Source organism: Hippocampus bargibanti, linkage group LG08 (assembly GCF_051943395.1).
Source record: "Hippocampus bargibanti isolate YZ-2025 linkage group LG08, ASM5194339v1, whole genome shotgun sequence".
Taxonomy (NCBI): domain Eukaryota; kingdom Metazoa; phylum Chordata; class Actinopteri; order Syngnathiformes; family Syngnathidae; genus Hippocampus; species Hippocampus bargibanti.
Window position 1 is genome coordinate 26,632,521 of NC_142741.1, and position 15,892 is coordinate 26,648,412.

The 15,892-nt window shown below is 45.3% G+C and overlaps 1 protein-coding gene across 3 annotated transcripts in view; it reads left to right on the plus strand.

Moving 5' to 3' along the window:
- LOC148894994 (unconventional myosin-X-like) overlaps positions 1–15,892 on the plus strand; it is a 54,051-nt gene that overhangs the window by 28,456 nt on the left and 9,703 nt on the right. For all 3 annotated transcript variants that reach the window (XM_089001942.1, XM_089001943.1, XM_089001944.1), the window contains 14 exons: positions 851–931; positions 2,807–2,931; positions 3,901–4,015; positions 6,395–6,501; positions 8,835–9,164; positions 9,413–9,449; positions 10,476–11,231; positions 12,323–12,449; positions 12,667–12,910; positions 13,017–13,112; positions 13,657–13,750; positions 13,915–13,970; positions 14,781–14,923; positions 15,114–15,308. In XM_089001942.1, coding sequence (XP_088858068.1) covers positions 851–931; positions 2,807–2,931; positions 3,901–4,015; positions 6,395–6,501; positions 8,835–9,164; positions 9,413–9,449; positions 10,476–11,231; positions 12,323–12,449; positions 12,667–12,910; positions 13,017–13,112; positions 13,657–13,750; positions 13,915–13,970; positions 14,781–14,923; positions 15,114–15,308 — 2,506 coding nt within the window. The remainder of the gene's footprint in view (positions 1–850; positions 932–2,806; positions 2,932–3,900; positions 4,016–6,394; positions 6,502–8,834; positions 9,165–9,412; positions 9,450–10,475; positions 11,232–12,322; positions 12,450–12,666; positions 12,911–13,016; positions 13,113–13,656; positions 13,751–13,914; positions 13,971–14,780; positions 14,924–15,113; positions 15,309–15,892) is intronic.

A 15,892-nucleotide genomic window follows, 5' to 3' on the forward strand; every position in this document is an offset into this window, starting at 1 on the left:
CCACTTACTTTGTCCTAACTGCAGTGCGGAGAAAAAAGGGGGGACGAGTCGGGGGGGTTTGGCCGGCTGCCCAAGCCACCGTTTCTGAAGCCGGGAGGATTAGTGTTGATGGCTGGGCAGAGCGGGGCCAACCAGGGGCCACCAGGGGCCACTCGCGCTCAGTTCAGCCAGGCCAGGCTTGGATGGAGACAGCCTGTCTGAGGCGGGGGGGCAGACAACCGGGCCGACACAGTCCAAGCCCCTCCCTCCCCCAACGGTGTGAACGTGATGCATTTGCGTCCAGTAGAAAGTCGCAAGTATTCCACTGGGCTCGCCAAAGCTCTGACAATTTTCTCTCTGGATTACATTTGCACTAATCCCTATTTTATCACGGTGATCACCCGCGATAGATGGAAATAATTAAAGATATTTATACGGCGGAACACTGTACATGACGTGACGCAAGATGCTGGCAAAGCTCTACTTATTTTGATACGAAACTAGTCAACTCACTTCAACTCAGCTCCTTGTCATCAGAGTGCCACTAAGTAACAAATCTTAAGCTTGTATTGCTTTGCCGCGTGGTCGGAAGATACGCGAATCTGCCAGCCAATTACAAAGCAAACAACATGAGCTAAGAAACAACAACAACAACAACAAATGTTTTTGTTTTTGTTTTTTATTTTTAAATTTGATTTGAAATCTCTAAACGATCTCCAGAGTGGCGCTTGTTTCAAATGCTGCCTTCAATTCCCACAACTCGGCATTTTCAACCACCGGCGGAGGAGCTAACGTTGAGAATGAATGGATGTGATGGACAATCTAAAATCGCTAAATCCGTTTTTTTTTTTGTGTGTGTTAATTTTTTCAGGAATCTCTCCATGCCCTCATGGCCACGCTCAGCGCCTCCAACCCTTTTTTTGTGCGCTGCATCAAACCCAACATGGCCAAGGTAGGTCGCGTGGCGTGGCGTGGCGTGGCCCTACCCCTGACCACCAAGTTCCAACAATACTGCATCCACCAAAAAAGCTAACATTTACTTGTAAAGTGTCCTGAAGAGTTTTGAAAGGCGCTTGGAAATGAAATGTAGTACAGTAAAGTCTCGTTATATCGATATTGGTTATATCGATAGTACCGCTTATTACGATACTATTTCTATGAACGCAAGGAGAAAATTACATGCGCGCAGGGTCAGATATATCGATAGTCTCGTTATATCGATATTTTTTCGCACTCCCGAGAATATCGATATAACGAGACTTTACTGTATTTATTTACCGTATTTTATGGAGTACAATGCGTACCTCCAAGAAAATATTTTTTCAAACGTTAACCATACGCCTCATAATCCAGTGCACCTTATGTATGGATGACAGATTTTACAATCTGTCATTAATTGAAGGTGCCCCTTATATTCCAGAAAATACGGTATTTATTTGATGTATTAATTGATTGATTGATTGATTTATTTATATGTGGGTTATCGATTATGAATTAACCTTTATTAGTCTGGCAGTGGAGAAATATACATTTCACAGCAGCAAAGTGATGAAAGGAGAAGGAAGAAGTAGAAAAACAAAATACAGGAGCCGTTGTCAAGGCAGCCACTTTCACGGCGTCATCTTGAAGTCAAAACAACAAGAAAATCCAAATAATATGGCAACACAAAGACGCAGTCATTCAATCTCAAGCACTATCGACACCGGGGGTGTCAGAGTCGTTTTTTGCCGCGGGCCACATTGTAGATATGGTTTCCTCCCGAGGGCCGTTATGAATTTGGGGAAGTCCTTAGAATGTTTAAATCCCCTCCACATATTACATACAGAGCGCTAAATAAAATAATTAATAACTAGTTTTCAAATCTGAAGTCAAGAAAAATGACTTATTATGGTTTACATCCAAAAATATGACATTTTGGCAAGTATAATGGACAAGTTCACAAGTTTGATTTGCTTTCGCGGGCCGAAAAAAAATATGTGGCGGGCCGGATTTGGCCCCCGGGCCTTGACTTTGACACCTGTGATCTACACCCTCTTTGTTGCATGAAGCAGTTCTCGGTGAAAGAGGAGCGGATTGAAGTGTCCTTTTCACCAGTGGATCGGGGACGTCATGGTGGAATGTACATGTATTTATTTATTTAATGTATTTATCGGGGTGTATATTTTTCATTCCCAATCAATCCGAGCCATCCCAATTGCATCCCAAAAGACTCCCCTTGTACTCCCGGGCTGCGTACCGGCGCATTCCAAGTAGTCACGCCCCTTTTACACTGGGTAGGGGGGGGGGGGGTGTCAAAGGTCATTTCATCCGCAGCGGCGCTCGACTGATCTGGCTGCATCAGTGGAATGCCGAAAAGCACGGCGGCGGCCCAGCCGGCGAGCGCTTTATCTACTTTCCGATTGTCCACGTGGCTATAAAAAGGAGGATTCGCTTGTCTGATTGTTGGATGGAGGGAATGTCTTCCTTGTTTCAAGGGGGACTCAATAAACACCAGAGTGGGGGAGGGCGCGGCTTATCGGGCACCGCGTGCACTCTGGCTGCCTATGGGCCTTCCAGCGGACGTTTCAGACACCTCTCGACAAAATGCTTGAGCTATCAAAGTCTTTTTTGGGGCCATCAAATAAAGTGCAGTTGACTGGCAATGGATCCAGGGGGCACCTCGTCTCTCAGAGTGGATAGGCAGCAGCTCGCCAATCTCCTTCATGCCAACAATCTTCATAGATATTCAACATGCCAATATCGGGGCGAGATTGAGTCATGACCAGTTAAACCCCCCCAAAACTTTTAGCTCACGACTTGCGCTTATGTGTTGTGCTGCTCTCGACAGAAAGCCAACCAGTTTGATCCAGACGTCGTTCTGAACCAGTTGAAATACTCTGGAATGCTGGAAACGGTGAAGATTCGCAAGGCCGGATACCCGGTGCGCCGCTCCTTTAAGGATTTTTACAACAGGTCCGGTGAGGCGGCTTGCTGTGTGTGTGTGTGTGTGTGTGTGTGTGTGTGTGTGTGTGTGTGTGTGTGTGTGTGTGTTTCTGGTGTGTTAGAATGAATGCAGTTCAAAAAAAGACGTAGAACTAAGAAAAGTTGTCCAACTCCATTTTTTACCTCTACCCGCTCGCTTGTCAAAAGGACATTTGACACGGCCATTTTGACTCGTTAATGCTTCCTATCATAGAGATACAGATCAATTATTTTTGACTGACGTTCAAACACAATTTGGTCGATTTTTAGAATTAACTCATTCACTGCCATTCCCAAATTCATTTGGTAATTGAAAATATGACATGGCGCGCCATTCCCGAATTTGTTGTTTTTTTTTTTTTTTGTTTTTTGCGTGGGAGTGCCGATAAAGCGCTGGTCAGACCTCTGGCAATGTTTTTTCCCTTCCACGAGGGGGCAGCATTTGCCTTAAGTCCCTGTTTGCACTTTGCGATAGCTTCCGCTGTTGCTAAAACACTACATAAACCAATATGTATGGATTGCATTATTTGTACAGCCGCCCCATTGCAAGCTCATATAACTCCAGGCCCATATAACTGAGGAATTAACTCTTTTTTTTCTGACGAAAGAATAGAGGTTGGTTACGCTAAATGGAATGTTTACGTAGTCCTAAAAGTCAATATTCTGTGGGCCCTGCAATTGCACATTGTCTTGCAGTGAATGAGTGAAGAAAAGGGTTAGCTTGCGACCGTTCATGTAAAAGTGGGATTTGCTGTACAGTCCAGGGGTGCATCTCGCCTGGTTGGATAGTGGGCAAAAAAAGCCATCCCAGAAATGAATGCCATTCAAAAGAAAATTGTAGGAAATGATGTCACGTCCTAAATAACAACAAAATATTAAAAATAAGCTAGTGGATTGATTTCGTTGTGCGTGAAAATTTGATGAAAATGAAATAATTGTCATCTGTTTTTCTGGATGTAGATACAAGACGATCCTGAAGAACAAAAAGCAGCCGCAAGACGAAAAGCAGAATTGCGCAGAGCTTCTAGCGTGTCATGACAACACAAAGAAAGAATGGCAGCTTGGAAAGACAAAGGTAAAAACAGCGCCAAAAAGGCTCCTTTTTCATTTTTTGGAAGCAGTGACTGTAAAGTTGGTTGGGGCAACCAGAAGGAACCGTCATTTCAACCCATCAAAGTTGCTTTGAAGTCAGAATCAGAATCAGAATACCTTTATTCGTCCCGCAATGGGGAAATTTGCAGTCCACAGCAGCAATTGAAGAGGGATGGGGTGGGAGTGAAAGGATAGAAAACAAGATATTCTAAGCATAACAAAATAAAAATGTCAACTGTATACTGTGCAAATGTAGATGTGCAAAAACCGTTCTATAAACAAGACTGTACATAGTGCAGAATCAAGAGATGCATTTAGATATATTGCAACAACCCATATTTACAAGTGTCCAGTTTTTTTTTTTTTTCACATGTGATCATTGGGAATTGTGAAGCCTGACAGCAGTCGGTAGGAACGAGCGGCGGTACCTCTCCTTCTTGCAGCGCGGGTGTAATAGTCTCTGGCTAAAGGAGCTACCCAGAGCTGTCAGGATGGGCAGGAGGGGGTGGGAGGGGCTGTCCGTCATAGCTTTTAGTTTAGCTAGCGTCCGTCTGTTGCCCACCTCCTCAAGAGAGTCCAGCGAGCAGCCCACGACAGAACTGGCCCGCTTGACAAAGCGCTCCAGTCTTTTTCTGTCCCGGGTGGTGATGCTGCCTGACCAGCAGACAATGCCATAGTGGATGGCTGATGCCACCACAGAGTCATAGAAAGTCTTTAGGAGTGACCCCTGAACTCCAAAAGACCTCAGTTTCCTGAGGAGGAAGAGGATCGCCATTGATATTTTTCACAAGTCTGGTTTGGGAAGTGACGCCGGTTCAAATGTAATCATAGGCAAAGACATTTTTGGGTGGGATTCATTGAATCGGAACATTTTTTTTGCAATCCTGTCCTTGCCAAATACTGCTGTAATGGCAAACTATCATGTTTCTCTTCCCAAATTGTCATTTTGCAGAATTTTTTTTTTTTTTTTTTTTTTTGTGGCCAAAGATTTTACGGTGTTGAAATAGTTTTTGTCTGCCAAATCAAGTATTAGTTTCCCCCCGCCCCCTTCCACTTTCCCAAGCTGTTCATGCTTGTCACAATTTGGACGCCCCCTCGCCAAAGAATTTACTGGCGAGTTGCGGTCAGATATTGACAACCGCACATTTTGGATGACCCCACCCCCCTCCCCCTTGACTCCACCCACATTTCACTTCCAGTGTATTGTGCTGAAAGTGGGGAATCCCGAGGCGGCTTTCTTGTTCATCTCCTGATCAAATAATGATTAAACTGGCTGGCGGGGGAGAGGGGGCGGGGGGGCATCTTTTTGGTGAGCTCTCGATTTCAATCATCAACGCTTCTTTCGGAAGACATTTGTTTTGTAGCTTTCCCGATGAATGATTAACTTTTTAATAGCGTGTTTGATTGTGAAGGGCAAAAACTGCCCCCCCCCCCCCCCAAGAGTCCTTTATGTTAAATCCCAGAAAACATTCTGTATTTTTTACATTGTGGGAAAAGGGCCGAGAAACCACAGAGGGGGGGGGGGGGGGGTCGTGTTTCCTTTGGAGGTGGAACAATCCATTTGTGATTATACGCTAGCTGATTGTATTTGCGAAGGAAGTGTGAGAGCTGATTTTTCTTTTTTTTTGGGGGGGGGGGGGGGTGGCGGCTGATGTGTGTTTCGAGTGTCGGTGGGGGCGCGGGAAACGGGGCTTTTGAACTGCAGCTGTGTGTTTTCTTTTTTTGGATTGGTGCCACATCTAGGACACAAACACGAGGGACCAGTTGAAAGCCAGCCCTGTGACATTCCCCCTAACGTTCTATCTATTTGAGTTCTTATATATTATTGTATCTATTTGAGTTAGGCTGAGTGAACGTTGGCGTGTGTGGCTGCCACGGCTCACCCGCAGAAAAACTGATCCTGTCACTTTAAAGTGACTGAGAGTTTTGAAAGGCGCTTGGAAATGAAATGGATGATTATGCTAACGAATGAGGAAGCCCCCTTGAGCTTGCAAAGGGTTAACCAAAGCCTTCTTCCTTCTTGTCTGAGAGCAAGCAGAGGTGTGGCTTGTTTTTCTTTCTTTCTGGACAGCCGCCACCACGCTTCTTTCCCTCCCTCTCTCCCTCCTTTCATCTGTTCCCTCCCTCCCTCCCTCCCTCCCTCGCCAGTGGCGGGGAAAATGCTCAGGAAGTTGACACAATGAAGCTGCGCGGCAGAGAGAGCGTCGTCAGACGCCGCAGCAGCGCCGCAGTGCCACTTTTAGCCCAGGCTGCGGAGGGAGGAGGGCTGAAAATCAGCCTGTCCCGGTCCCGGTCCAGGTCCAGGTCCAGGTCCAGGTCCAGGTCGGCTTTGGGCTTCCACGCTTTTTGCCGGTCCCCGCAGGTGTTCCTGAAGGAGGCCCTGGAGCAAAGGCTGGAGAAGGAGAGGGAGGAGGTGCGGCACAAGGCTGGCATGGTGATCCGCGCCCACCTTCTCAGCTATGTGGCGAGGTGAGTGGCGGTGGGTGGAGGGTGCTGGGATGGGACGGGGGCGGGGCACCTGAATGCCTCCGGGCACGTTTGTGCATGCGCTGCTTGCTTGATGATACAAAAAAAAGGCTTTTAACTCATTCACTGCCATTCACAAATTGAGTGGGGAATTGAAAATAGGACGCGCCATTGCCCAATTTGTTCGGGTTTTGGTTTTTCATGCTTGGGTGCTGACAAAGCGCTGGTCAGCCCTCAGCTAATGTTTTTTCCCTTCCACCAGGGGGCAAAATGTCCCTTTTTTCCCCGTGTTGGCGCTTTGTTCCGACTGCAGCTGTTGTTGAAGCACTATCTCAATATAGATGGTATTTTGTACAGCCGCCCTCATTTCACGCTCATATAACTCCAGACCCATATAACTTAGCATTGAACTCTTTCTTTCTACTGTCAGAAGAGAGGCCACGCTTTCTCACGCTGTATTGATTGTTGATGTCGTCCTAAAAGTCAATATTCTGTGGGTCCTGCAACTTGATTCACAATGACAAAAACCCTGGCTCTGGAGTGCCATCGCAAGTGCTTTATCGGCACCCAAGCATGAAAAAACTAAACTGGAACATATTCGGGAATGGCGCTCGACGTCATTTTTCCAATTGCCCCCATTTCAAGCTTAGATAACTCCTGACCCATATAACTTAGCAATCAACTCTTTTTTTGTCTGATAAAACAAGAGAGTCTGAGTTTTTTTACGCTGTATTGAATGTTGATGCCGTCCTAAAACTCGACATTGCGTGGGTCCTGGGATTCGAGTGACAGTGATAAAAACCCTGGCACTATAGTGGACACATTTTTGCACATGTCTGGCAGTGAATGAGTTCATTTAATGGGGCGTTTGTCGACGTGCGCTGAATCGTGCGGACGTGAGCGGCTGCAACTGGCAAAGGAAGCAAATGAATCGGCGCAATCTGTTGAAGTGTTGCCGTCGATGGCCGCGCAGTTGACGACTGTCGTTAGTTCTTATACTCGGAATTGAGCCATCCGCCGCTTCGTTTCTTCATCAATATGTGAGTTAGATGAAAAAAAGCCCACTTGTTTTGCCTCAAAAGTCAAACATTTAGCGCATATGCTTGTTATGCATGAATGCTGACGAGTCACTTTTTTGACTTCTGCCAAAGTCGTCCTGAAATTGTTTCAAAATATGAAGAGTAGAAAGCAGAAATGGGTGGGAAGCATCGGGGGGGGGGGGGCCATGCGCACTCATACCTGGCCATCGGATGGATATCAAGTATACTGAATTAAAAAAAAAACTGCACTATCATTTTTGACACATTTATATTTTGATTGAGACTCTCAAACAGCCGAAATCATATTGAATGGAATGTTCACAAGGGCTATGCTGGAAAATAAGAGCTACGAATCTCACACAAAAAAAAGCATGACAACGTGGCTTTGATTTTAACAGTGGCGCTCCAAAAACGTCATCATGTGTAACTTTGACGCATCACAGATGACGATTGTTGTCCAAAAATCCAAGAAAAAAATACAATGAAAGCTTCAAATATGCAAATAATCAAGCCGTTAGTTTTGCTCTGCCGGTGTGTCCATTGAACATGTTGAAACTATGTCCTGGTCAACTCTATCCTTTAGCACAGAATGAATGAATGAATGAATGAATTGATTCACATGGAAAAAACTGACCATTATTATGATTCTAAATGTTTTTAGGTGATGCACATGTACAATCACGAGGCGCTCTAAAGCACTTACGCAATCCATAGCGCGGATGCAGTTTTGGGAGTGTAGGAATAGCCAGCTAGCTTAACGCGCGCTTTCAACGCCTGAAATTATTCCGTCAATTCGATAACGTGACAGCATTGAAAAACAAAAGCTCTTTTTGTAAGAGTTGACTTCCGAAGCATAGACGCTCAGCAAAGCCACAACTTTGTGTTGCGACATGTCACACGCGGGCCAATGGCGTGATGACGGACGGGGGCCAAACTCCAAGGATGCGAAAGGGTCAACGCATTGTGTATGTGTGCGTGGGGGCGGGCCTCGACATGTTTTGGGGCTTCGCCACAGGGCTGAAGGCCACGCAAGCGCACGCTCATCACACTGTAAACACGCAGCGCCGCCAGCCCGGTTTATTGAAAGGGCGGCGAGGCCTCCCGCGCCAGCCAGCCAGCCGTGTTGCATTTGGGCTCTGGTCTGGAACCGCGACAACAGATGGCGCCATCAAGCCCAGAAACAGAGACGGACGGGTGGATGGGTCGCCAGGGGAAAAGCCATCGATGGCATTTGCGATTGACAGGTGAGAAGAAAGCCGCCCTCGCGTGTCATCAATCTGTTTCCCGCCTCTCCAGGAAGCAGTACAAGCGGGTTCTGGCCAGCGCCGTCACCATTCAGAAGAACTACCGCGCTCATCTCTGGAGGCGCGGCTTCCTGCGCTTGCGCTGGGCCTGCGTGGTCCTGCAGAAGCACCACCGCGGCCAGCTGGCCCGATCGCGCTGTCGCCAGCTCAGGCGGGAGGAGGAGGAGGAGAAGAAGCGTCGCAGGCGCCGGGAAGAAGAGGAGCAGGAGGAGCAGCAGAGGAGGCGCTTAGAAGAAGAGAGGAAGATGGAGGAGGAGAGGCGGAGGCTTCTGGATGTGGACAGGAAAGCCCAGGAGGAGCAGAGGAACGGGGAGGTCAAAAGGTCAATGTTCACATTGGAGCGCGTTACGAAATGAGAGACGACGGAAAAAGCCTCATTTGGCTAAAATCAATGGAAGAGTCGCAAATTGACTTCTGACTTCTGGCAAACGGGAAAATGCCAGAGATGGGCTCACGGCAATTCCAATTGGCAGCCACTCAAAATGCTTCAGAGGGCAAATGGGGTCAAAAATGGAACTTTTCTCTTTGTAGATCCAAGAGTTAACGCAATCATCTCATGTTTTCTTTCAGGAACTCGTTGCTGCTGAATGATGCCGCTTGCCAGAAGGTGACAACATGAACACTTTCTCATTTGTATTTTTCAACAAGACATTTATGAATGAATGAAGAATCAAACTAAAAGAATAAATACAGAACATATATACACATATAAAAATAAATGAATACCAAGTAAATACACAAATAAATAAAGTCAAAGTCAGCTTTCTTGTCAAATATGCTAATATGCATGACATACAGCACAGATGAAATTACTGTCCTCATAAACACACAACAATAAATACACAAATAATAAATACAAATACAAAGAATCAAAAGAAAATAATAAATGCTGAACATATATAAACGTATAAAAAGAAATAAAGAAAGAAATAAAAGACATTCAAACAAAAATAATAAATACAGAACACATATAAAATAAATACACAAATAAATAAAAAAAGGAATCAAACAAAGAAAAATACACACAGCACATATATAAAAGTATACAAATAAATAAAACAAAAATCTGACCAAAATAATAAATACAGAACATATAAACCTACACTGCATGTATTGGATGTTTCTGTATTCCTAAAAGTCAATATTGTGTGGGTCCTGCAATTTGAATGAAAATGACAAAAAGCCTCCCTGGCACTGGAGTGGACACGTTTTTGCACACAAATTGCGCATTTATTTTCATCTGTCGCCGCCAGCGACATTTTGTCAACCACAAAATTCTCCATGACCACTGTGACTCTTTGTCCCATGTTTGTGTTCAGTGCCGTGCCATGTGCTTTTTCCCCCCACTTCTCTGGTAAAATATATGACTTGGCGCAATCACGGTTGTGGAAATCACTGGCAACATTCGTCATCCGGGCGCTTTTGTACTTGACAAGAAGAGGAAATTGGAAAAGAATATGTGGGAGTCGTGCGGGAACTTTTGTTGGCTCGATACCATCATAAATTGCGTCTGTCTGGAACGGATTAAGCGGCTTTGCTTTATTCTCTATGTGAAATATTGTCCTGGATTTGGCACGATTGGGTTTTGCTCAAACTTCCCGGCGCCGTCATCTGATCGTGCTCTGTCCTGCAGAAGCTGCCGTCTCGGAGCGTGTCGTACGGCCACGCCGCCGACGAGGAGAGCCGTCAGATGGAGGAGATCCTGCGACTGGAGAGAGAAATCCAACGGCTGCAGAGGCAGCAGGAGGACGGCGTGTCACTTTTGGGCCAAATCTCCCGCGAGGATCTCTGCCGGATGCGCGAGGCGGAGATCTATCGACTGGAAAAGGAGGCCTCCCGTGTGGCCACCGAGTTCCTGGAACTTTTGGACTTTGGCGCCTTAGAACCGTCGCTGTCTAGCGAGGAGAACCTCCACGAGCCGCCCGAATCCGCCGCCCCCTTGGCCGAGGAGGAGGCGGACGAGGGTTTCCCCGCCGAGGACGAGTGCCTTCCTCTCGCTGACTTGCCCCCGCCAGATCCGCTTCCCCCGGACGAGGACGTCTTCCAAGACCCGCCCCCTCCCCCGCTGGCTTTTTCAGAGGGACTCTTGGTCAGCCCTCCCTCGGCTTCTTCCGACCAACTGGATCGCATCCCCGATTCCCAACTCCCCTGCTCTGCTCCTTCTGGAATTAGCGACGACAAGGCTTCGCTCTTGGAAGTCCAGAACGCCGAGGCGTCCCGTTCCAACGTGCCCGACGCAGAGTCGGACTACGACCAGGAAGAGTTTGAGGAGGCTCGCAGGAGCTCAGGTGCTAGCATCAACGACGGCCATGTCACCGATGAGGAGGTGCTACGCAAGTCGTCCCGTACCCACCGCAGCCTGGACTCCTACAAAGGCAGCTCGGACTCGGTGAGAATGAGGCAATGGGTGGAGGAAAAAGTTTCTCCAGCCATCTTCTGTTCTTCTTTGAAGGTGTCGGACATTACGCTCCGCATCCAAAGGGCTTCGTCGGTGAACTCAAGTTGTGCTGCTAACTCTGGTCCTTTACCGCTAATGGACAGAGGCGGCCGTGCTTACAACAGATTCTTAAACCGATACCACGTAGGCTTAGTCATGCTAATGACTGGTAAACCAGAGCCGGGGATAGAACCTTAAGAGGTCATCAGATTGGCTAATGAGGTGAATCCCGAGTCAGGCATACAACTATAAAGGTAATCAGAGTGGAGAGGTAATCTGATTGGCTAATGAGGTGAATCCAGAGCCAGAAATAGAACTATAGAGGTAATCAAAGTGGAAAGTTAATCAGATTGGCTAATGAGGTGAAATCAGAGCCAGTGATAGAACAATAGAAGTAATCAAATTGGCTTCAGGGAGTGGTCCACTGCTCCCCCAACTTCAGAGCAGGGGTCTGGCACGGCCACCTCTGTCCATTCAGGATATAGGGCCAGAGGTACCGGCACAACTTTAGTTCGCTGATGAAGCTGTTTGGATGAGGAATGAAACATCGCGATACCTTCAAAGAAGTACAGATGACGTCTGAAGACACCTTTTCCTCGATGGACCACTTCCGTACGACTGAGAGCCTGGGCAAAGGATCTGACTCGGCTTCGATCTAAAAGCTGAACACAGAGAAATGGACACGAGCATTGTCTGCTAGCTTAATGCTAAAAAAAACAATACAAAATGCCATACATGACTGTCCCAAAACCGATTTGATGAATGAGCCTTTTTTTTTGGGCGGGACATCCGCTCTTATATTAGAGCATTGCTTTGCCGCCATCTTGTAGCATTCTCTTACCGAGGAACTATGTTGACATGACGCGAGAAGCTCTATTTCATCCAATGAAAGAGTAGAGCCGTGCCGCCATTTTGCGGCACCTGTAATCCATTTTAGGGGCGGCGGGGGAGGAGTCCGGTTCTTTTTTGGCCCATCGCTGGCATGTGCGCACGATCTCCTCGCCAAGCGTTTCCCGGTTCATCCGCCGCCTTTTCCTTTTCAGTTCGTCGACAGCGACGAGGACAACGACGGCTACGTGGACACGGACGAGGACATTTCCAACGGCAGGCTGCATCTCCTGAACAACGGCGCCGGCCCACCTTACTTCCACGGCTATCTCTACATGAAGAGTGAGTTCGTCGTCGTATCCACTCGGCAAACGCTACGTCGAAGCCATCGATAGCCTTGACGTAGAAGGCGTCCTTCCTCAAAAAGACTTTGACCTAAATGAGCGCTTCAGCACCACGAGGCCCCAAAGTTCTTGAGCGCAATCGAAAGATTGAGATGAGTTTGCCAATCCGTGACGGCGTCGTCGCCGACGAAGCATTTTTGTTTTGTCGTCTGCAGGTGGGCTGATGATCCCGTGGCGTCGCCGCTGGTGCGTGCTCAAAGACGAGACCTTCATGTGGTTCCGCGCCAAGCAGGACTCGCTCAAATCGGGCTGGCTTTACAAAAAAGGGGGCGGAATGTCCACCTTGTCGCGACGGAACTGGAAGATGCGCTGGTTCGTCCTGCGCCACTCCAAACTGGCCTACTTTGAAAACGACAGCGAGGAGAAGCTCAAAGGCACCATTGACGTGCGCGCCGCCAAGTCAGTCCAGCCTTACCATGCTTTTGATGATTCTGACCATGTGGAGATTGCCAACTTGAGGATGAGGATGATGAGTTAACTCTGGTTTCCACCTACCGACCGACAGGGAAATTGTGGACAATCACGAGAAGGAAAATGCGCTCAACATTGTCACCGAAGAGAGAACTTATCACATTTATGCAGAGTCTCCAGAAGATGCCAGGTACTGCTTAGCTCACACATTTGACACTTTGACTCAAAGTTGTTTTGCTTTTAACAACATTATTGATGAATTGATTTACTTATTTAGTTTTAGTTGATTTATGTGTATTTGTCATTTATTTAGGTTTAGCTATTTATTTTTTTTGCTTTTAAACAAATTATTTATTTATTTATTTTTATTTTATGTATTATTCATATATTGATTATTATTTGATTCATTAATTGGTTAATTAATGAAGTCATTAGTTTGTTTGTTTATTTTTTTATTTAAAGTGCTTATGTGAAACAGTGTTTTTTTTTTCTTTTTAGTTTATTGATTTATTTTTATTATAGTCCCAAAAAAACCCCACAAAAAGTAGAGCACTGTCATTGTTTGTTGCTGATAATTTGCCAGTCTCACTGTCGACGTATGAAAGTAGGAAAGTCAACTCCTCCCTCCCTCGCGCTCGCCAAAAGAACGTCATCGTTTCCCAATGAACAAGAGCCATATTTCTTCCCCCCCTTCTCCGCTTGACTTTCCTGTCCTCCTCCGTGTTCCCACGCAGCGGTTGGTTCAGCGTGCTGAGTCGGGTCCGCAGCGCCAGTCCGGAGCAGCTGACGGAGATGCACCACGAGCAGGCCAACCCAAAGAATGCCGTGGTGGGTGCTCTTCGAAGCCTTCCCGCTCTCATCGAGCGTGGATCAATTTTACTGTCGTTTGTGTCAAGCCTTGTCTGGTCTCGTCGATATTTTTCATGGAATCTAAAATGCATTGACAAAATGAGCATATTTGACCGCGATTGATTGTGTCGCTGTCGATCCAGGGCACGCTGGACGTGGGCTTGATTGATTCGGTTTGTGCGTCAGACAACCCCGACAGGTAAGCAAGCGCCGTCCACAAATTCAAATCCCATCGACTTGCTGATGAAATGACATCAGGAACTATAGAACAAAAAACAAGCACAGAGATAAGATATTTATTGAGGGAGGCCCTTTCATTTTCATTTTGAATAAATCCTATGGACTTATTTATTTATTTGGTTCATTACTTAGCAGTTTATCAATTTATTTATGTATCTGTGTATTTATTTATCTGTCCACGTATTTGTTATTTATTTAGCAGATTATCAATGTATTTTTGTATTAGGTATTTATTGATTTATTTATCTGTTTATTTATTTACTTAGCAGTTTATCCATTTGTGTATTTATGTATTGATTTATTTATCTATCCACTTCTTCATTATTTATTTATTTACCTGTCCGTTTAATATTTATTTATTTATTCGTCTTTATTCATTAATTTATTTCATTATTTTTTGAAATACTTCTATACATATGTATTTAGTTATTTAGCAGTTTATCAATTTATTTGTGCATTTGTGTATATATGTATTTATTGATTTGTCTATCCATGTATTTATTGTTTGTTTATTTATGTATTGAGATATTTATTTATTGATCAGTTTCTTTATTTCTTTGTCCGTTGATTTGTTCTTTGTTTCTTTATGTATTCATTTATTTCTTGAGTTATGTATTTGTTTGTTCGTTGATTTAGATATGTATGTATTTATTGCGCGTGCTGCATATTTGTCCCTTTCCGCCTGGCACGTTTGGGAGAGAGGGGGGTCCACTCTAAACCGAGTAGATGCTTCCGTATAAACGAAATGTCTTTGATTTTATTTTGAAAGAGCAAACTCATTTGTGATCATCACGGCAAACCGGGTCATCCACTGCAACACGGACACGGCCGAGGAGATGCACCACTGGATCGGCCTGCTGCAGAAATCCAAGGGCGACTCCAGGGGGGACGGACAAGAGTTTATAGTCCGAGGTAAGACGCAGAATTGTGGACATAAAATGTTGATGATGTCATTCATCAAATTGTGTGTGTGTGTGTGTGTGTGTGTGTGTGTGTGTGTGTGTGTGTGTGTGTGTGTGTGTGTGTGTGTGTGTGTGTGTGTGTGTGTGTGTGTGTGTGTGTGTGTGTGTGTGTGTGTGTGTGTTTTTCCTCCTTTTGCTAGGCTGGCTGCATAAAGAGATGAAGTCTGGCGTGAAAAGCACCTCTCTCAAGCTGAAGAAGCGTTGGTTCGTCCTCACCGCCAACTCCCTGGACTACTACAAGTCATCCGAGCGCAGTGCTTCCAAATTGGGAACGCTGGTTCTCAACAGTCTGTGTTCTGTGGTCCAGCCCGATGAAAAAGTCTTCAAGGACACTGGTTAGTCAAACTCAAGAAACAAACACACAAATCAATCAATCATGAATGAACAGATGGAGAGGGTAAATCAACATTTTAAATGAAACCCGTTCAAAAAAAGACCGTTTTTTTTTCGGGGGGGGTACCCCAAAAATCGCTAAATGAACGAATCAATGAACAAATAAACAATGCATAACGAATACATAAATACAGTAATACACAAATAAATATATAAATACGTACATGAATACATGAATTAAAAAAAACAAATGAATAAATAATGAATGCATATAAATACATAAATTGATACATTAATAAACAAATTAACACATTTATAAATGCATAAATAAAGAATGAACGAATACATAAATAATAAATAAATGGATACATATATAAATTGATAAATGAATGAATTCATGAACAAATGAAGAAATAAATAAATGGATGAGTGCATCAGAATCAGAATCAGAATCCCTTTATTCGTCCCGCAATGGGGAAATTTGCAGTCCACAGCAGCAATTGAAGAGGGATGGGGTTGGGGTGGGAGTGAAAGGATAGAAAACAAGATATTCTAAGCATAACAAAATAAAAATGTCAACTGTATA